This window comes from Anas platyrhynchos, chromosome 1 (assembly GCF_047663525.1).
Source record: "Anas platyrhynchos isolate ZD024472 breed Pekin duck chromosome 1, IASCAAS_PekinDuck_T2T, whole genome shotgun sequence".
In the NCBI taxonomy this organism is placed as follows: domain Eukaryota; kingdom Metazoa; phylum Chordata; class Aves; order Anseriformes; family Anatidae; genus Anas; species Anas platyrhynchos.
This window is the reverse complement of record NC_092587.1, coordinates 14,229,754-14,251,591: the sequence shown is the minus strand read 5'-3', so window position 1 is coordinate 14,251,591 and position 21,838 is coordinate 14,229,754. Positions and strand designations below refer to the sequence as shown.

The 21,838-nt window shown below is 41.0% G+C and overlaps 1 protein-coding gene across 18 annotated transcripts in view; it reads left to right on the top strand.

Moving 5' to 3' along the window:
• Positions 1-21,838, top strand: part of SRPK2 (SRSF protein kinase 2) — a 150,373-nt gene that overhangs the window by 53,775 nt on the left and 74,760 nt on the right. For 11 of the 18 annotated variants that reach the window (XM_038176239.2, XM_072032498.1, XM_038176252.2 and 8 more), the window contains one exon: positions 5,623-5,686. The exons of 6 other annotated variants lie outside the window; for them this stretch is intronic. In XM_038176239.2, coding sequence (XP_038032167.1) covers positions 5,623-5,686 — 64 coding nt within the window. Of the gene's footprint in view, positions 1-5,622; positions 5,687-6,273; positions 6,306-21,838 lie in introns of those variants that run through there. One more of the 18 variants, XM_038176247.2, reaches the window with a different exon arrangement.

Sequence of the window (21,838 nt, the reverse complement as noted above, 5' to 3'; positions counted from 1 at the left end):
CACATCTGTCTTTATGGCATTTAGGAAGCAGGATTGTTTATTTTGGCACTGACATTAGGAATACAGTCAGCTTATAGAAGGATGAGAGTTTTCATAGTCAAAATGTAAGATTCAAGTTGCTGTAGTACTGTCACGACTTTTTTTTTTTTTTAAAAAAAAAAGAAAACAGGGAATAGATTAGGATGGGCATTAGTGGTAAAGCAGATGTTTAAAGGTACCTTAGGAAAAAGGCTAAAAGCATCCTTACCTTGTGTCCTAACACACATACTGTTCAGAAACAGAAAGAAAAGCACTGAACTTGCTGTTTTATGATCAGGATAGATTAAGAAAATGTGTTAATATTACTTAAACTGAGTGTATTTCTGTTGCTTCTGTTTTTTTTCTTCCTTTTGCATTATTTAAATAACTTTTCTTTGGCTGGTCTGGAGGGTTTCTTCCCTTTCTCTTTCTGATGTTCAAGGTTCATTGTGGAAACTTTTTGAAGGTTTCTCTCTTCGTTCTTGGAGCCTTTGGCATGATGCTTTCCTGAAAATCCCTTCTGTTTAAAAACTCTGCCAGCATTTCTTTGGAGGGCTCCCCTTGCCATTTTTCCAAGCCTCTGGTCTCCTCTTTGTCTGGCAAAGCAAATTATCTCTCTCAAAAAGGAAATCCCTTCCCATTTTAACTTTATCTGACGCCTATCTAATGCCCAACCTACACCCGAGCGTCTCAGAGGAGGTAAACAAAGGTTGTGCGCAGCTTCCTCTGAATGGTTAGCCTCTGCTTTGCTTAGGTTAATAACAAAGCCAAACAAAATAATAATAAAAAAGATGATTATGAAGCTGTTCAGGGCAGTGCAGAGGCTTTCTGAGCTTCTTTTTTGTTTTCATTCAATTGCAGGTTGAATAATATGGCTTTAGAGACTTAGTGTATCTGCTTTGCTCAGGTCTTGGATGGGAGCCAGCGGCCTGACACCAGATCTCTATACAACATAAAGTTACTCAAAGTGGGCTGATGAAGTGTCTGGAACAACTGAGGAGCTGGTGGTTTCCCTACCTCAAATTTGCTATTTTTAGCTCGAGAACTTCACTGTATTACCTGCTGCTCTTGCATTTGCAGGCACTAATTTTCACTTACTTTCATCTTTTTTTTTTTCAGCCAGGTTATTATGATCTGTTCTGGATGTGGCTCTACTTACAGTGCCACCTTTTTGTTACCTCTGAAATTAGGACAGCCCAGAAATCTTCCTGAGAACACTTGTGCTTGCTCATTAAGCAGAGGAACTGGCAGAGTCTTCGCTCTTTGTCTGTATGCTGATCAATACAGTTATCAAATTAACTCATAAAAGCTATTTAAGATGATGCTTTCTCAATCTAACTGATGTTAGTCCTGAATAGCACAGCATTTGCCTCTGTCTTTGTGCCTTAGCAGTTGAGGTTAACCAACAGCTGAACTGATAGATCTGTGTCAAGTTGGAAAGGCTCTTGAGAGGGGAAATCAAGAGACTTTCAGAAAGAGCTGCTCAGATGTAGAACTCTCCCTTTTTCTTTTTTCTTTTTTTTTTTTTTTAACTTGGAATTTAGCAAATATTACTGTAACTTACATTCTTTTGAGCTGTTAAGGCTGCTTGAGTGGGTGGCAGGGTAACCACCATTTGGAGCTTTGTTTTCTTTATTTGGTCTTGGGATACAATTTGTATGTTCTAATATCTTCTGTAGAAGAGCCCAGATTTCTGGATATGTGATTTATAAATATTCACAATAAACAAGTGATAACATTGCTGTTACTGCAGCCACCTTCCTATCGTGGTCTGAATGGCACCTAGTGTAAAACTCACATAGATTTCCATCTGTCTAATCTTGGTGATGATATTTCCATGATCAGATTTCTGTCTAGAGTGATAGCTGTGTTATCAGTGTCATCTCAGGGGTGTGGTGTAGATGTATAAAGATAGAGATTTTCTTCTAAAAATGGGTTTTCTTAGGAAAAAAACAACACTCAAATAGCAGAGACAAAGAGTAAGTAAATCCCCAAAAAAGAGAATATCTCACATCGACAAGAGAGGGAGAGAGAAAAAGAGGTGAACCCCCCCAAATTTAAATAATGTTGTGATGGAAATTTTATTAACTTGTGAATGGGACGCCTCATTAATGCTGCCAGAAATTATTCTTCCTGTGAAGTCTCACCTCATTCAAATTCTCCTTGTCACCATATTAAATAAATCTGTTACCACTGAATAAAAGTGAAGTTCAAATGATGTGCTGGAATAGCCATAAGAGAAAAATGCTCTTGAGTAACTTGTAGAGCACCCATGCACTTGAAGTTTGCAGCAAAGTAGCTTGGATTTTATTTTTAACATCTTGTAGGCTGGTATTTGCAATATAACATAAGTATAATAATCTCTAGGCATCCGTTTTGTATCAAGGTAGTATGAAAAGCCTGTCTGGAGCCTTGCTTATGGAGCGCGTCAGTTGATTGCTTTATTCCAAGCTCTCTGGATTTTGTTCTACTATAAAAACCCAGACTTTTTAATATGTTTATTCAAAAGGAATGAGAAGTCATGTTGGATTGTGAGAGTGAGATACGTTTTCAGTCAGTGTCCAGGGTCTGTGGGAGGGGAAACGAGCTTCAGTTCACACCACCAAACTCTTGGGTTTGTCTCTGTCCAGAAGCATGGGTGAGAAGCTGACAGAGCTTCCTTCAAGGTGCAAAGCCCTCAACAGCTTATTCATACAAAAAAAAAATATATATATATATATATATAGATGTAGAGTGTATTAAAGAGATATTTATTTATTGTAAGCCATATTGGAGCAGCAAAGCTCTCTAAACTTGTAGACTTGCCCATCCCACAAAAATGTCTTTGCTGTAGCCATTAGCTTTCAGTGCTGACAACACAGCTCTTATCAGTGTGTGATGGAGCATCCTGTTCTTGTTGAACCCATACTGGGTCAGGGTGTGAAGAGAGAGTCAGGAAGGAATTGCGGGTGTGCTGGTCCTCAAGAAAAGGAAGTCTGAAGCTCAAGAGCACCTACAGCCTGTGTGGATCAACTCATAGCAAAATGCAACGTAGGTCTGCAAGCTTTGATGTTCCCTGTCTTGGAAATCAAAACTGGAAGAAAGGAAACAAAATTCACTCTCTGCATGCAGGCAGGCTCTTGTGGTGTGCTTGATCGTGTCCAGGAGAAAGGATTTCTGGCCTGTGGGATGCCCGAAGAGGAGAGGAGACACAGAGGAGAGAGGTGCACCGTGCACCTGCCTTTTGTGCAATGAGCATGAGTGGCTTTGCCCTTGTGCATTTTACAGCAGCACACCTCTGTTATATCAACTTGTTGTATATAGATGCTTGTCAAAGCCACTTTTCTCTGTTATCTGAATCTGCTTCAAAGGCAGTTTTGCTCAATTTTTAAAGCTGAAATTCAGTGGAGTAACTTGGTGTCTCTTTATGCTACATTTTCTGTTTAAAATAGAAATATTTTTGCACAGAAATACTTTTGCAGTGAATTTGAGCCCTGTAGTAAATGTTTTTGACTGCACCCTGCGCCAGTTCTGTGTGGTCTTTTACACTGCACTCATACAACTCAAACACAAAGGTGCTGGAAAATCCTGTGTTGGGATAGCCCTAAGGTTATAGTGTCAGCCTTCCTCTGCTTCTTTAAAATGATCTTTAAATTAAGGGACAATGTAACCAGCCTATTACATAATTTGTATGATCAGCACCAATCTCCTAAGTTGCACTAAAGATCTGTTTTAAAACACGTCTGATTGTATAGCTGGAGATTGGAAGGTGTTAAAGGTGTTTGTGGGCCTGTGTGCAGCACAACCTAGCTCTTAATGGCACGTCCAAATTATTTTACTGTATGTGGCTGGTTCTTTCAGTGGATGGGTGGGGACTCAGGTTTTCAGATCCTACCCACTGTGCAGCCCTAAGTCTTACTTCGGAGCCATTTTACATGCACCGAGTACAAAATTAAATCATTCTTTGTGTGTGTGCTCACTGATGTTTTACCATAGGTTATTCCTATTTTATTTTTAAAAACCAGTACCCTAGGGAGTCCAGTGGATGCTGTCACCCTCATCTGATAGCGGGAGAGCTGAGGTAAGGAGTGAGGGATGCAGGCGGCCTAAATGAGAACCGCTCTGGCCTTCAGTGCTGAGGTGAGGTGCAAGAGGCTGGCCCAGCCAGCTCCTTCCCCTCCTAGGGGGGTTGTCTCCCAGTTGGGAGCCAGCTGGGGATACAGAAATTTCCCAGAAGTGTCTTCTGTGAGAAGCATTTGCTTTGGATGTGAGAACTAAGGTCCTTTTTGGAGGCAGCTCCGGCCTGTGTTTTGGGAAGCAGCAGTGGCATACGCTTAGACGAGGTAATGGCCATTGCTACAACCCTGCCACTGGAGCATCAGGATGCTAAACTGTAGTGCTAAGAAATCTTTATCTTATGTTTAAAAAAAAAAAAAATCCAGTTTCTCTTCTGTTTGCTGTTTCAGAGTTTTCTGAGACTTTGTGTTTGCAATATATGTAAAGGAAAAAAATCCAGTTTGAAGCTCTCCCATCATAGCATGGTTAATCCCAAATACCAGAAGTTCCCTTCAGTGATAAAGTACTGAACCTCATCTTAATGCAGCATGGGATTTACCTGTATTTCTATAGGTGGCACCACTATCTCCGGCTACGATAGGATCTTAAAACGATGCTTGCATTTGTGACATTATTCTTTTTGTTTTTATTTTTTTCTGATCAGAACCATCTTAGCCACATACACAGCTCCTGGTAATTCATTTTTCAGCTGTCCCTGTATTTTGCCGGGAGATGATCTTGTGAAGCAAGCCACAGATGGCACGAGAGCACTTCTGCCCCCCGTGCCGAGGGGTCTGTCAGGAAAAGCTGATCTGTTCTGGGGGTTCGGTGCTGGGGCCTGTCGGCAGGCCCATTTCTGACCATCTATAACGTGGCAGCCCGGGTTTGGCTAGCGGGTGTTTCCCTCTAGTTGTTGTGAGTGCTAGATCAGTAATTAATATCTATATTTAAAAAAACAAGGACTGCTAAATGCTACTTTTCAAAGTGTATTTGAAGGAAATGAAATACAGAGCATGAGGAAAAATGAATCCCGGTGTGTGTAGCATTTCCCCTTTCTGATTTCTACCCGTGTATTAAAGTACAGATTTAATACTTCATTCTTTGTGACAAAAATGATTCAAAGAGCCATATTTTTCAGGGCTTTTGAACTGAGGGTTTCCGAGGGTGTCAAACAAGGTTTAGGTAATTAAACAGCGAGCTGCTCCGTGCCATAAATCATCAGTTTCCCTCTTTTCCCCCAGAAACTGCAATTCGTGCCTCAATTTGTAAGCGTTACGATAAGAATCGCCTGGTGCATGTGTCAGCCTTGCCTGGAGAAAGGCACCACCCCTCTGCCTAAAAGAAATGGTTCCTCCTGCTTTCATAAACAGTCATGTGCAGAGTTCAGCAGGGCCTGATGCCTCCGGAGCTTTTTCCTTCCCAGCCCGATTGAATCAGTCTTCACAGAAGTACTGTGAATCTTGTGGCCTCCTTTGAAACAAAAGGGATTAGGAAAAACTCGCTTGGTTAGAAGACTTTGGAAAGCAAGGGCAGGCAATCTCGGTTGTGAATATTTTCTGATTTTTCCAGAAATCAAGCAGAAGATTGAGCTGCTGATGTCAGTTAACTCTGAGAAGTCGTCCTCTTCAGAAAGGTACAGCTACATCTTTTGCATGAACAATTAATGGTGTAGCATTGCAAAGAAGCAGCGCAGGGCTTTTTTTTTTCTTTTCTTTCCCCCCCTTGTCGAGTTTGCTAATATTGTTTCTGTATTGCATGCTGGTTATTGTAACGTATTAATTGAACCCCCCTGTTTTTGGTTAAGCTTTGTGCGTTTTTGCAAAGATTTATTGATTTCCTTTTTAATGAAGTCTACTCGGCTGCAGCATGCAAATCATAATCAAGCAGATCAAGCAGGCTGCTGGCTTGTGTGTACTGTTGTTGCAGACCTCGTTGTTTTTTTATTTTTTACATTTGTGCAAACAGCATCTCGATTTCTAAATTCATTTCTAAAGATTTAGTGTTTTTGTTGTGTTACAGGAAACCGCTCTACACTTACAAAGGGCTCTTTTTGAATTAAGATTAACAGAAAATATAACTTGGTGAAGCATTTTAATGTCCTGTTATGTGGAAAGGGAGTGTCCTTTGCAAAGTAGCTCAGGAATCGCAAATCCCCAAATTAGTCACATTCTGTAAGATAGATGTGATCCCTGTTCAAGTCTGTGCTAGGAAATGGAGCAGTCACTGCATGCAGTAATGGTTCATGCCTGCAGGTAAGGACAAAATGACTCATAAGTGTTTTTAAAGCAATTATTTTATCTGTCAATCAGATTATTACGATTTTAAGTAGCTGTTTCATTTTAAAGGAATATTTTGAGGCACTAAATGCACGTTGAGTTTTCTGACATGAAATGACCTCCTTGCGATTATTTTGTTGTTTTAATGTGATCCAGCCTGTTCACTCCTGTTTTGCTTGCCATTGAATTTTAAGAGGAAATTTTTATTTTGGAAATGGCTTAAATCTGGAGCAGTGGAATATGAATTTTATCTCATTACTTACAGTAATCATGTCAGCTGTGTGCAAAAGACCAACCGGATGTGATATTTTGCCATTTTAATATTGGGCATTGGCAAAAAAAAAAAAATGAATTTTATGCACTCAAACTGTACGTTTAGCTGAAATTATTATCTGAAGTACATTTTATCGAATGGTTCAGTATAGAAAGAAATGCTAATGTATTGAAAGCTGTCTTAAAATAACAGGGTAAAAGAAATCTTTCAAAATCAGTGAGGACTCTGTGGCATGCATGATTTAAAAAAATCAGAGCAGCTTAGTTAGATTTATATTTGTGTAAGATGTGTAGAAGCAAATTGTATTGCCTTTCAGTAGCTGTAATATAACAAAATACCAGCAATGAGAGATACAGAAAATGGTGGGGGGGAGTGGGTTGTTAAGTCACCTTTCCAAAATGGAGAGATACGAGAACAGCTTTGAGATAGATCTTATTGATTTATTCAAAATTACTCATCATGAAAGAAAATTATGTTTCTTTGCTTACCTCTGTTCCACTCCGATGTCTACAATTTTTAAATACAAGACTAATAAAATGGTGGTGATAACAGAGAGGATGATGGGGTGAAAGCAGTAGAGGAAACAGGTGTTAACTTGATTTTTGGAAAGGCTTTTCTGTAGATCTGGCATTGCTGAGGGGGATTATGGTATATAATTGATGTATACATTTAGAAATGTGAATTTTATGCAGCACCCTAAAACAGAACAGTCGGGGTTTGACCAAAACATGCTCATAATTGAACTAAGGCTAGTCCTAGATGGATTGGTCCCTGTAAAGGATTATTACACATAATTAGAAATGGATACATCTGAAATTAATTTAAATGCCATTCATTAAAAAGAAAGATTTTATAACAGCACGATGCATAATTTTGCAATAAAGATTCAAATGTGGATGTTGTATACACACACAGGCTTTGCTCCTTTGAGAATTTAATTATGTGGTACCGTTCACCTGGAGAGTGATTCGGCACATCAGCTGCACAATTTACACGGTCGGTGATGGATTAAAAATAAAAAAAAACAAAACCCAAAAACCTTTATGCATTATCTGAGATTTTTTTTTTAACATAACCACATTCTTTTCATGCATCTAAAAATAGACTGAATTCTTTTTGCAAGCTGTTATGAAACAGTGCTGTCTGTCCTATTAGCTTCCAGTTCCTTTCAAGGCCCTTTGCAAAATTGCTGTGTTTTGAAGAAAAAAAGAGAGTAGTGTTGAATGTCCGAACTGCAAAACTGTCCTCAGACTGCTGTGTAGTGAAACTGCAGTGTGTGCTTATAGCTCACATGCACAAAAATGTGCATGTTTTTGACAGACACAAAGTGAATTCCCACTTGCATATTTTTTTCATTAATTTTTGTCCTTGCTTATAGTTGTTGGACTTCTTGAGGAGCTTGAGTTGTTTGAAATACCAGGTGGGAGATCTAAGAGAGCCCATGGCTTGTTTCTTGTTTTCCACACAAGCAGGCTGCCAGACAGTGCTCGCATGTCAGGAGGGGAAGGAGAGGAGGTGCTTTGTGCATGCACAGAGAGCGAGGAAATAGGAACAGAGAGAGGAGCCCATCGCTTGCCTTCTGGTTTGTTTGGTTTGTGTTTTTACAGGAGAGATTGGCGTTTGTAGCTTTTCCTGCTTGCTCGGCAAGTTCAGTGTGTTATCCTGTCCTAGAGGGAAGAAACAACAACAAAATGGTCAGAAGGAAGCTGGAATATAATGGCTGGTTTGGCTGCTGTTGGAGCTCCAAGTGTTGGAAATCCTGCAGCGTTCTCTCAGGATACCTGCTTGTTAGGTTTCTAAGAGGCTTTTAGGAGACATTAGGAAGAAAGTGAGATGTACCTTTGTGGTGAGGATCCTCTGAGATGTTAAAGATATTATAGCCTTGGAAAGTAAATGAAGGCAAGCCTGAGCTGTTTTTCTTAATGAGATTCCTCCTTCCTTTCCCCGCACCTCCTGCCTAGAAAAACTTTCATTTGGAAGGGCGTGAGATGGGAGGGATGAGATGGGGGGATGTGAGCCTTTTGCTCTTCTGGGGGTGTTCAGTTAGTCAGATAAAATGAGATAGCACCTTGATGTCCCAAAATGCTGAGTGTTAGTGCCATGCTCATCCACGTTATCAGCCTGTGGCATCCCTCTCCCTGTGCTGGTGGGCAGCTGGAGGGGAGGCTGCCCCTGGATGTTTGGGGGCTCAGGTGGCCTGCGCTAACTTGTTACGCCAGCAGGGCTTGCTTGCACATCTGGGCTCTTGGAAATATAGGAGTCAAGAGCAGGAGCTGGGCAGAGGAGGCCGGCCTTGCAAGAACCTCAAAGAAAGCAAAAATACTTTTATTTCTACCACATCACTTATGCCTTCTTCTTTTCCTTGAGTTGTAGAGATTCCTTTTGCCTCTTCAAGGGCTTTGTAGAACTTCTTGTGAGTTTCCGTGCCATTTGGGGAAAAGTCATTCTTCCACCTGCATCATTTTCTGATGCTTAGGCTGTTCTCCGACAAACCTAACGCATGTAGTATTTTTCATTTTCATACTTTAGGGCAAAAAGCTTGGTGGTTTGTGTTTTTTTTTTTTTTGAGCTCTGATTCCAAATTTTACATATGTCATCTTAGTGATGCACTGCTGCCACAAGATGTTCCTGGTAAAGGCTGTTAGCAAGGCCCATACATCTGACACATTTGTCTCTTCTGCTGCCTTTCTGTACAGGCTGCATATACATGATGCTTTCAAATGAATTTATGCTTCAGTGTTCTTCCCCCAAAAAATTAGGAACAACAACTAAAACAAATGTTGGCAGCCAAGCACTCACGAGCAGTCATAAAGTCAACAGCCATTGTGTGTGTAATTCAATTTTCACCCTTCTGAGGGTTTCCGTACATAGCAGAAAAGGAAAAATGCTTTCAAATGACAGTAGGACAGTGAAGTTTTTGTTCAGTGCACAGAAGTATTTGGGGTGGGGTGGTGCAGGCAAGGTTTAAGGACAACTGTTCTTTGTTTTTATTTTTGTTTGGTTTTATTTAGCCGTGAGCTATATATATATATATATATATATATATATACCCCTCCGTCTTTGTCATTTATCTTTGCAGAGCAAGTTAAATGCATGTCTTAATGCTTCTACATGGTTTGTTCATCAGGTCATCTCAAGAATGCAGTCAGGGATAAAGTAAAGGAAGAAGAAACCTAAAATAATGGCGAGGAAGAAAAAAAGATGGAGACCGAATACATTTTGTTTCCTTTTTTCAGAGATCTAATGTTAGTTGATTTAAGAGGCATTGTGAAACGCTGATGTTGAAAGATTCCTTGGGGTGTAGGAACATGTGGTTATTTTTTTTGTTTTGTTTTCTTAATTTAATTGTGGATGCACTGATTCTCCTAAGGCAGAAGTGTCATTTGTAATGAACTATAGAAATAAAACATGTTGAGGAGTGGAAGAACCAGCAGCTCCCAACATTCAGCATGACCCGGCAGTGCTGTGTGTCAGATGAATGTTTTGGAATAATTAGGGGATAACAGGGCGTTCTAAGATGATAATTGTGTTGTTATTTGTGTAACTAACATTGAAACAAAAAATAATTATCAGGATAATGTGACTACTCAATCAGTTCACTAACACTTAAAAATCCACTTAAAACTATCCTTATCTCCCCTCTTTACATTTTGATAGTATAAAAGAAATATCATTTAACTTCCATTACAGGTGGTTCAAGTTATTTTGAGTAGTTGTCCAACTTTAATTTTTTGGTTTTGTTTAAAATAATACATGATAACAGTGAACAGTGTGTATTAGTTCCTTGTTTTCAAAATTGCAATCTAATCCTGCAATTTGTTGTACTTTATCTTAGAAGAAGGGAGGGAATTATCCTATCTTCGTGTGGGATGGAAGCTGTTTATCCAGGGAGGCATTTTCTTCGCTGGAGAGCTAGATGTGTTCAATAACAGTGTGTCTGTGTAACTGTATTAGACCAGATACTTAATTTTAGATTACTAAAATTGGACTGAAACAAATGCTGCCATTTGTGTGTTTTTCATATTAAAGGTTTCACATGCTAATTGTTTTATTGTGACAGGCTTAAGTGAAGTATGAAAGGGATGCAGAGGCTAGGAATGCTGCAGCTTGCCACTGTGCATGTTTAGGGAAAAAAAAAAAAGAAGGAATAACATAGAAGAAGCCACTTGCAGAGCAGCTTTTTCATTCAAGGTGATATTTTTAGGGTCCACTTTGTACTTTTTTTTTTTTTAGAGCTGATAGTGCCTGTATCAGCTCATCAGTAAAGTTTAAAAAGGTTTAGAATTTGGAGTGTATTTTACTTTTCCATGACAGGATTTTTTTTTATTCCTGTCTCTGTCTGGAATTTCTGCTATGTGTTAAGAAAATCACATTTTGATATTCAAGCACAAATAAAATGTATCATTAGTGTCCCTATTTTTCAGATTATCTTCTATTCACTACTTAATTTTTCACTTTTTTATTTTTAGGAGCTTTTCATCATACAGGCATCTGAGATATTTATTACAGGGAGGTTTCTCATACCTTCTGAAAACACAAATCTTGGTTGTTGGCACTTACTGTTGGAACTAAGATGAGAGATCTTGGGAAAGGGAGAGATTGAAGGTGTTGGGGAGCTGCATGAGATTCTCCTGTGTGAGAACTGGCCTTCACTGGAAACTAATTCAAGCAAGCCAGTGATGATTATAACAGTTAATGGCTAAAAAAGCATGAAAAAGATTGAAAACATACGATTTGAACAATGTACTTTCTCTTTCCAAGCTAAATGTATGTATCCAATTCTACTTTGGCATAAAAGGTCTGAGAAAAAGTAATGTTTAATTTTAAGCAAATCCTTTCCTGTTCCGAATTTAGTCCAGTTTCATGACTTGAGACTTTTTTTTTTTTTGCCTAATCATTGTCTTAAGCATGACTTCAGTAAAATTCCCACTGCAGGCCCTAGACAAGTGGTCTGGGAACACTGGCTGACAGATTGCACAAAACACTGTGTACCTATACCAGATTAATGCCTTTCTGTTGTCAGTGCGCTGTTACAGAACAAACTAATTCGAGTTTTTTTGCATGTTCTCATTCTGTACTTCCAAATGAATAACGAAATGTTCAGATGTTTATGTAAGTTCATACATTTAGTGTGATGCTTTTGTGTATTTTCATTGATAGACAATTGATGCAGTTGTCATGAGGTGCTAAGCAACAAGTTAAGCAAATTTGTACCCACTTAAGCATTCTATTTTCTTATATATTTTATCTATTATAAGCATATTATCAGGATAAATGTAATATCTCCGCTTTGAGTTGCTGTGAATCTTGCCATACGGTTCAGAGGATATCAGTCCAGTTTTTGTGTGATTGAAGAATACCTCTTCAAAGGTTTTGTGACCAGGAAGTGTCTTACTAGAAGTCCTTAGGAATTGTACACTCCTTAGTCAGTTTCTAACTTAGATGCTTCTTATTTTCTTCAAGACTTACTCTTAGGATTGGGTAAGCTCTTTGCCAAAATCCAGTCATTATTACCTTTAAATAAAGCCATACGTGGAAGTCATCTCACCTAGGATGCCTACCAAACTCATGCTGCCGATGGTGACTAGGTGGAAGGTGGGTTATTTCCCTTTCTTTTGCCCCTCTCTTCTCTTTTTATTCTTTAAAGCTCCAATTACAAAACAAACATACGGAGCTCCAAGTTCTGCCTGTGTTATATATGTTACAGTTGAAGGAGTGCCAGTTCTTTACCAGGTTCATCTACACAACTCTCCTCTTCTGCTTATGGTTTTAGGTCCATCAGGCTGGTTGATCGCTTCTCTTCTGTGGCTGGGCAGTGCTCAAGGCCAGAACCACATCCCCAGCAGATGTCCTGTTTGTATGAAATTTTGGCCTCTCTGCTTAACAGGATGTTCAGAGGGCACTTGAAATAACTTTTCTGTACTGAGTAACATGTCCTAATCATAGCTTTATCTTGCTGATTTCCAAAACAATAAATTATTGTAGATTGGTGATACCCACGTTTAGTAAAAGATCATATTTGTTCTCCTGAAAGCTTGTGAAACACTTGTATTTCAGTGTTCTGCTGGCTAATCTTTAAAGACTTTTTTCTCCCACAACTCAGAGCAATATAATCACATGGAAGGAAGATGTTTTTAGAGCTACTTAGTTTGGCAAAGTGACGTTGGAGTCATGTCAAATATTTGTAAAGTTTGGTGCTTTGTTTTTGTGAAGCAACTTCTTGGGCCCCAAATCTATCCTTACTCCTCTTGTTCAGTGCTACTGTGCATGGGGAATAGTGTCTATCTTCTGGGGGACAAAGAAAGGAGCGTGTCCAGAGCATGGCTACAAAGTTGGTGAGGGGCTTGGAGCACAAGTCCTGTGAGGAGCGGCTGAGGGCACTGGGGGTGTTTGGTCTGGAGCAAAGAGGCTCAGGGCAGACCTTATTGCTCTCTGCAGCTACCTGAAGGGAAGGTGTGGGGAGCTGGGGGTCGGCCTCTTCTCCCAGGGAACTGGTGACAGGACCAGAGGGAATGGCCTCGAGTTGTGCCAGGGGAGGTTCAGGCTGGCAATGAGGAGCCATTTCTGCTCAGAAAGAGCAGTCAGGCACTGGGACGGGTTGCCCAGGGAGGTGGTGGAGTCACCGTCCCTGGGGGTGTTCAAGGAGAGGTTGGACGTGGTGCTTGGGAACATGGGTTAGTGGTGGCACTGGTGGCAGGGGGTGGTTGGACCAGGTGATCTCGGGGGGCTCTCTCCAACATTAATGATTCTCTGATTTGAAAGCCATACTGGTGTAGAAGCTATTCTTAAGCTATGGTGTTTTTTTTATCCTGTATTGTCAAAGCTTAAATATTAGCAGTAGTTTTGGCAGAAACTGAGAGAATCGTTTTTGTCCTTATAAAGAGGCAGTATTTTATTTTGTAACTGTTACTACAGGTAGAGGATCAAAATATCCAACAATGATTATTTTTTTTGTTGAAGTGGAAAGGGGCTCTGAAATTCATGAAGCTTTCAGCGTGCAACCATTTTGGTATTTTCTATCCAGCATCGTGACCACAGATTCTCCCTGTCTTTTTTCCTTCAGCTGCTCTAGCCACAGCTCAGAAACGTTCAGCTCCTGCCATGCCCCCATACGAAATGGACACATCACCCTCTGTTTATTCCATGCCATAACCTAGAATTGAAGATGTTTGGAATTAGCTGTTTTTTTTTGTTTTGTTTTGTTTTTTTTTTATGAATCCTTCTATAAAAGGGTTACCTTACCCATTGGAGACTGTGTGGAGGTATTCTCAGAGCAGTGCTTTGTCATCTCCACTTTGCCAGTGTAAAGCCCTTGTGATGGGCTTAGGTTATTGCTTATGTGACAAGAATTGGGAATTTCCTCTGCTGCCTGGTGTCTTAGCTGGGAGAGGTGTCTGCTTCTGGGAAAACTAATACTGCTTTGAATCAAGACTTGCCTAAGAGATATGAAAGAAATGATTGCCTGCAGTGATTCTGAAATAAATTTTATCAATTAAAATGTTTCCAATATACAAAGACTTTGGACTCTTACTTAAACGTGCTTTGAAGTCTCACTTGGCTCCATCCCAGGTAATTCATGTGTCAGAGTATTGGTCTAAGTGGCCAAATACAAAAAGATGGTCTTCTTCAGAGTGTTTGCACTTCATAGCAGAAGTGAAAACAGAGCTTACAAAGCAACAAAAACAAAAGTGAACAGAAAATATCTTCCCTGTATTACATTTGCTGCCTGTGGGTGGATTGCTGAGGCCATAAATTAGTGTTGACTGTTCCTTTGGCACTGTGGCTGCAGTATGCGTGGTTTTTTTTTGTGCACACCACTGGTATTTAGAGTTGCAGGCAAACCTGTTAAATATGTTTGTGTAATTTAATTTACATCTGCTTTGTCTTATCAGTATTTTTGCTTTATTTGTGTTGCTCTGCCATTATAATGGTGTACAATTGAGCCCTGACTTCAAAAGAAAACATGTAAGAAAGACCCAGTAAAGATTCCTTTCAAATGTGGAATTTCAAGGGCTATTAAAAGAAGCAGAGGCCGTCCAATTGCAGTAGAAGGGTGCCTGAGAATGCTAATACTTTTTTTTTTCCTGGTGTTGTTTAAATACCGAATTGTTTACAAAATGTAGCAGAACAGAATTGAGTGAGTTCCAGCGCATGCCAGGACACCGTAAACAGGCGCAGGACTTTTTCTCTTGAACTCAAATCAAGGGTGGATTTATACTCGTCTCCTTCCAAGTCTTCCTGATAGCTTTGCTGCGAAACTTGTGTCCTTTCAGCCATGCCAGGTGTTAGAGGTAGCCAAAGCTGGAGGGCTCTGGGTCTCATGGGCATATCTTCCATCCTGCCTAAAGAGATAAGTGCAGGGCTGCTGCAGATCCTGTGTCCCCAGGGCCAGCCCCTAATGAGGCTGAGCACTTATTCCCAGTAGGTGTGCGTGCGTGCACACACACACACAACACACACGAAATGCACATGCAGCTGGCCACGTGGACCAGCAGAGACACAGAACAATGCTGTTATTGGTACCCATGTAAGCACACACAGCACTGACAGCATCTGCACAGACAGCCTGGTCCTGCTCCTCTTCCCAATAGCTCAGGGCTGCAAGTCCCCCTGGTAGCTGTTCTGAAGGGATCTAGTAGCTGGCACCAAGGCTCAGCAGTCTCCCTTTGTTTTTGGCCCCTGCCCCATTCATCCTCTTCTGCTGCTGTTTTCCCATGCTTGTTTCTCCCTTATCCACCTTTGTCCCTGTCTTTCTCCACCTCTAGTGCCTTTCCCTAATTATTTCATAACGCCTTCTGTACTCCCACAATCTCATGGCACGTTTTACACAATCCCAAAGTGTTATTTCTGCCTGCATCCCATAAATCTTGTACCCCTTAAGGCAATAACCTCCAGCTTTTAAGGTGTTTCTGGGGAGAGTTTCCTTCTGGACTCTTCTTTGTGGGTTTCGCACTGGGGGACAATGGTGTCTAGTTGGTGGTCTTGGGACTAGCTGATTGAGGTGCTCCCTTTTCACTGATTAGCTTGCTAGGATTTCTCTGCCTCTTGTTTTTCCGCTGATCCTTGCTGGCTCTGTTTTTATTGTGATTATCCTTCAATCAGATAACCTAACACTAGTCTGCCAGTCGCACCTGTCAAAACTGGTTTTAGGGCTGTTTGAATTTCTGGCAATCTGACACGGGCATCCAAAAGATTACAATCAGCTGAGGATACAAAATCCTCGATTCCTCTTCTGCCACTACTCAGTCTTGAAATTTCGAGTTGGAGAGTTTTGGCTACTTGACTCGTTTGTAGACTTGCCTTTCTGGAAAGGAAAACTGAGGTGTCTTCTTACAGCGTGTTAAATATATACTCTGTGCTTCAGATTTACACCTGCTGGAGTCGTTAGCCTCATACATCTAACGAAGACAAAGCTCAGCAGTGACCACAAGCAAGTAGTGCTACTTACTCCGCCAAGCTTGTCTTCTGTGCTTGTTGCAAAACCCACTTGAGGTAAGGTAGTGCAGAGTTATATAATAATAGGTAAGGCGTTCTGGGGCATAATCCAGCTCAGACTGGCCATCCTTCCTGCTCCTGGCCCAGAAAAGAGCTATCTGATAGTAACAATTAAGAATTATTTCTTCTGCCAATTAAAAACAAAACCAAGCACACATCCTTGTTTAGAAGAGGAGTGGTGTCTTGAAGGTGGACAGGAAGGCTATTGTTAATTTGACCTGCAAGTCCTGCAGATTGCTCAATTCCATTACAGGGTAGCTGAACAGGCAAAAAAAAAAAAAAAAAAAAAGAAAAAAAGACCCACAACACACATTAGCCAATATTTGGCCATCTGACATCTGTATTCAGAAAACCTGGCATGTATTATTTCTAATATAAGAGCCCAAAAGCTAGCTAGTACTTGAGGCTTTGCCAAGTTGCTTCTCTCAGGAAGAAAAATAGATTATGTGATTTGAGGGTTGTGAGATTTCTGTGTGTGCACAGCCCTGTTTATTTACAAAGAATGTAAACAGAGCTCTGTTTGCTTGAGCAGAGTAGAAACAAAGTGCAACAGGCAGCTATTTTGCTGATGTTTTCAAGTCTGCCTGTCTAGCAAGTGCTGTACTTAGGGAAAAAAAAAAAAAAAAAAGAAATACTAAATGAAAAAACCACACGACTCTCTTTCCTGAGATCACAGGCAGAGTATTTTTGCTGTTCTTTTTTCTGCCTGCTACATAGAGGCATCTGTAACTGCGAGCAGTTTTTCCCAACTCCTTTAATTTCGTAATTGATATTTAGAAAATTCTTGAATCCCCACACCTTACAATCCGCCTGGATTTGATGCGTCAGGGTTTTGGACAGTGTTTTCCAGTTTGTTTACTTACAGCTGTTACATAAAAGAGCTAATGCTGCTTTTCTACTTGGACCAAAAAGCAAGGTATTCAGCCCAACCTTCCGCCCTGATCGCAGCCAAGTGCAGAATTATTTAGAGCGTAGCGTGATCACAGCCATCATTTTTTAGGATAACAATGGCAGACTTAAAATACAGCTTTCCAGAGAGGCCTTTATGCACCCTGCAGTACCTTTATTTGCTCGCTGGACTCTGCGGTTTCCTCGCAGGTCAGGCTGCATGGCATCCCAAGCCTCCTGCCCTTTGCTGCAAATAGCTCTGCTCAGGCCTTTCCCCTGGACAGGTGGGAGCTGCTTTAGGATCTCTCCTTGCCATGTTCTTCTGCCAGCTCCTCCCTGGGCTTCTCTGGGACAAGATCCTTTAGGTCTAACCCATTTTGCTTCTGTGACTTGCACAGCTTCCTGCTGCCCTCAGCCTCTTCTAAGCTGTATCTGTTTTGTCCATAAGCAGCAGTTCATGCCTGTGCCGTCGCCTGTAAGAAGAAATCTGAGCTTTGTTTGCAGAGGAGTTTTATCCCAGAGCTTCCCCTTCGTTCCCTGCCTCAGGCCTCGTTCTTGTTGCCCACTCCTTGCGTTCAGATGCCATCTGCTCCCAGTCCTCTGCAGGCTGGCTGCTTTGTTATCCCGTGTTTGATTTCATGCTTTATTTTTTTTAAGTTTATTTCTAAGTGCTGATACATCGAAGGAGATAGGGATTGCATGAAGTGAAAGTTAGAGACATGAAAATAGGGTAGTACTTTGTGTACTTCTGCATATATTTTTTTTCTTCGACAAAGGTTTTATAATAAATCCAGGTACGTTAGCTTAGAACAGCTAGAGTTAACAAGAGGAATAAGAGAATTGATTCAGATGGAGGAAAAAAAAAGTTCCAATTGGAAGGACAAAAATGTTAGGGGCTTAAATTATATTAAACAATGATAAAACACGAGCAGTGTCTCTTGTTTACCTTGGCATTAGCTAGACTTTTGATACTGTTTGCCATGACATCCTGATAGACAAACGGATGAATTAAGGGCCAGGTGAGGAGGACTGAGATGTGGCTGAGCTGCTGGGCTCCCGGGGCTGTGGGCAGTGGCACGGTGTCCAGCTGGAGCCATCTCCACCCCGTACTCCAGCGGTCAGCCTTTGCTGGGGCCAGGACTGTTTAACATCTTCGTTAGTGACCAGGGCGATGGGACAAAGTGCAGCCACAGCCAGTTTGCAAACAAAACAACTCCGGGAGCAGTGCCTGGTGCCTGGGCAGACAGCAACCTCGTGCAGCTCAATCTGGGGAAAGGCCGAGTCCTGCACCTGGGTGGGAACAGCCCCAGGCACCAGCAGAGGCTGGGGGCCCGCAGCTGGAGAGCAGCTTGGCAGGAAAGGACCTGACGGGCAGCAAGATGAACGGGAGCCAGCAATGAGGCCGAGTGCTGCCAGCAGGCCCAGGGAGGTGATTCCTCCTCTCTCCACCATCCTGGTGAGACAGAGAGGGACCAACTGCAGCAGGGCCATGAAGAGGCCGCAAAAGATGATGGAGGACACGCAGACAGCTTCTCCTGTCACATGAGGAGAGGCCTGGAGTGATGGGGTTGTTGAGCCGTGAGAGGAGACGTCTCAGGGAGATGTGTGTATGAGCTGATCCTGATGGAGGCAATAAGGCGGATGGACCTGTCAGTGGTGCCTGGCGACAGAAGAGGCAGAAGGCACAAACTGAAGTGCAGTCAACTCCGTTTAGACATCAGGAAAACTGTGTTATATCGAGGGTGGTTGAACAGAGGGTGCAGGTTGACTTGAGAGGTGAGGAATCACCATCCGTGGAGATGTTCGGCACCCAGCTGGGCATGGTGCCGAGCTCCAGGTCAGCCTCCTCTGAGCCACCAGGTTGGACCTGGTGACCTCCAGGGGCCCCTTCCAACCTCAGCTGTCCTGCCACTCCGTGAACACAGTATTCAGACAAAGCTTAGCTCTCTGAAATTCAGCGAACAGTTTAATAGGAAACAAGCACGCTAGATTTCTTAAAAGCTATTACTTTTTGATCGAAAATAAAGCCTTCTTACATTAGGCGTTTGTTTTTCAGGCTTCTGTACTTCAACTGTAATCTTAAGATCGGGCACGCTTAGCTGGTCGTCTTTTTCTGTTGAAAGCACCTTTGCAGTAGCCAAGAAATTCACAGGAGAGCACGCAGCCTTTGTTTTATGTTGCTCTTTATGTTCTTGTTTGTTGGCCGTGGCGAAACCCAGCTTGGAAAGAAATGCCAGTCCCAAAGACATCTGTCTGGTCCGGGTCTTGCAGTCTTGTTTTGCTTACTGTAATAACAAGGGCTTTTGCTAGGCTTTCTTTCTTTTTTTTTTTTTTTTCCTCTGGCTGTTTTTTAGGATTCACTTTGGTGCTCAGTGTTTTTGCAGTTTTGCCATCTAGGGAGGGGATGGGGTCTCCGACCTACAGGCAGAAGTTTTGTGGTGGACGTGGAGCAGACGAGGGTGCTCAGTAAGGGAGGTGTTTGGTTGCTGTTGATCATCAGCATCACGTATTTCAGAAACACAGACTATTGCTGCATCTTATTTTCGGCTGGTCTGAGTTATTCACAGCTAATTATGCTTTTCACCTAGTAAATGTTCAGCAGATTCTAAAATAAGGCTTCCTTTCTTTTTGCTTCATGATAAATTCATATCCATAATTGTTACGGAGAAAGCTTTTAACTGAATTAATTAACTTAATTAACAATATGGTAATTTAACTCCTTCAAGACATTTGACTGATTTGCTTGTCATAAGCCAAACAATGCAGAACCTTTCCTGTTCTTGGGCAATTTCATCTTAATTCACCAATGACAAAGGCGTTTAAACATTATTTTAGTTTCTGTAGAAACTGTTGGGAGGCAGTAACAGGGCAAACTGCAACAGTTTCTTCGTAGTGAAACATCTGAGAAGTTATTTTTGCCTGTGATCTGCATCGAAGTAATAGAAACTAAACTGCAGATACTCAAAAACAAACAAACAAACAAAAAAAAAGAACACTGCTCATTGAGTACACTTAGGGTTGAGATTTGGTAATGAGAATTTTTGGTAGAAAAAGAGGAGGATTTAGAATACATAGTTTATTTAGTGTTTTATCCTTAAGTGAAATTAAGACAATTGTATTTCAATATAAACAAATAAGGCTAACACTTGCTAATTCTGAGTATAATGCAGTTAAATGCCAGCGTGGATGCTGGTGCACAAGGATTTACTTGTAAAATCCATTGCGCTGCATTGGTGTCAGGAAAGGTCTGCTTGATGATAAGGGGGCTACTGCTATTTTTGTTCAAATGTGAACTTGAAAGATTTATGTTGCAGCAGATAAAAGGAAGGAGGCTGCATTCCAGTCAGTGTAAGTCCCACCTGCATCTGCTTTGTGTCCTGTTTTGTTCCTTGCGTTGGTCGGATAGGACATCAAGTTGTGAGGTAGGTTTTCAGGTAGCGCTGGTAAGCCTGCTGTAACCACTGAAAAATCAGTAGACAATCGAGAAAGAAAACAATTCGTGCTCAATTAAAGTGAATTTTTAGAGGCAGGGTTATGTGGTGTTCATAGGGGAAAATATCGACAAGAGTTTCATCTCGGTCTGCTGGTCTACAGAATTCAATCACAGACTGCTTCGGGCGATCACACAAACCACTTCCTATTTTCACTCTAATAAAATGTATGTTGTTTAAAGAGTTTTGAGATGGTGAACTAAGAATTAGATTCAGTAGAATCCTTTTACTCCGAGATGTTTTTTTTAATTTTTAAAGTTGTGTGTATATGGGCCATGATGAGTGGCTTAATTCATTAAGATTCGTTAAGGGAGGAAGGGATTGGTGAACATAGTGCTTATTTTTTTTTTCCCAGTAATCTAGTCCTTTTTTAATCAAGTCTTCTTGAGTTAGAAATCAAAGTTTTGTAATATAAAATGTAAGCAAAGATTGAAAATCTTGAAGTTTCTTCTGGTTACTTCCTGGCACGTTTGTTGCTGCTGTTAGCATTCAATCCTATAATTTCATAGTAATGCAGAAGCCTGCTCTCAATCACAATTTTGTTTCCCTGCATGCATTAGAAAGTGCTGGATCTCCTTCAAAATACAAAACAGGGTTCTCTTGGGCCAGACTGGAGGCTTTCAATTGCTGTTGTGTGGAGTTGTGTCAGCAAGTAGCAGAGGAGATGATGTGTTCTGAGTGAGTCACTAACTGCGTGGTGAGATGGGAGCTGAAGAGTTTGTAAGTTTTTTCATTATGATTTGGTTTGTTGATAGGACTTCAAAATGAAAATCTTCAGGGAAGAGGCAATTACTAGAAATTACAAAATGCGCTATTTATGTTAAAGTTAAGGAGCAAAAAATGGCTTGAAATATGAGGAAGGGGCAGTAACACTTCTACTGTAGAAATAACTCCATCCTTTCTCAATATCTTTTTCCTAGTTTTATGGGCTTCATGTAACTTAATTTGGGCAGATATGTCTAGTTATTGCTACTTACTGCTCTGGTGTTGCTGACATGGCTAGTTTATTTTTTTGCAAAATCAGTTAAAAATACTGCGTTTTGCTTAAGGCTTGCCATGTACTCTTTAAGGTTTCTTGTTCTTTTTTTTAACAGTTTGAGTTGCTTGTACCTTGTTGTACTGGCGTGCTTCAGAGCAGCGCTTGCTGATGTTGAACTGGAAGCCGTAAACATAATTAAGGCGGTGGTGGTGGTATGATGTAATTAGCTTCAGTAACGATACAAACACAAAAGGGAAATCTGTTATTCACAAGAGATGCTAACCTCTCTTTCGCTGTCTCTTTGATTGTGGTTTGTCTGTTTGCAAGTTTTCTTGTAAGTGACCTGGCTGTCTAAAGATGGAGGTTCTCGTTGTGAAAGATG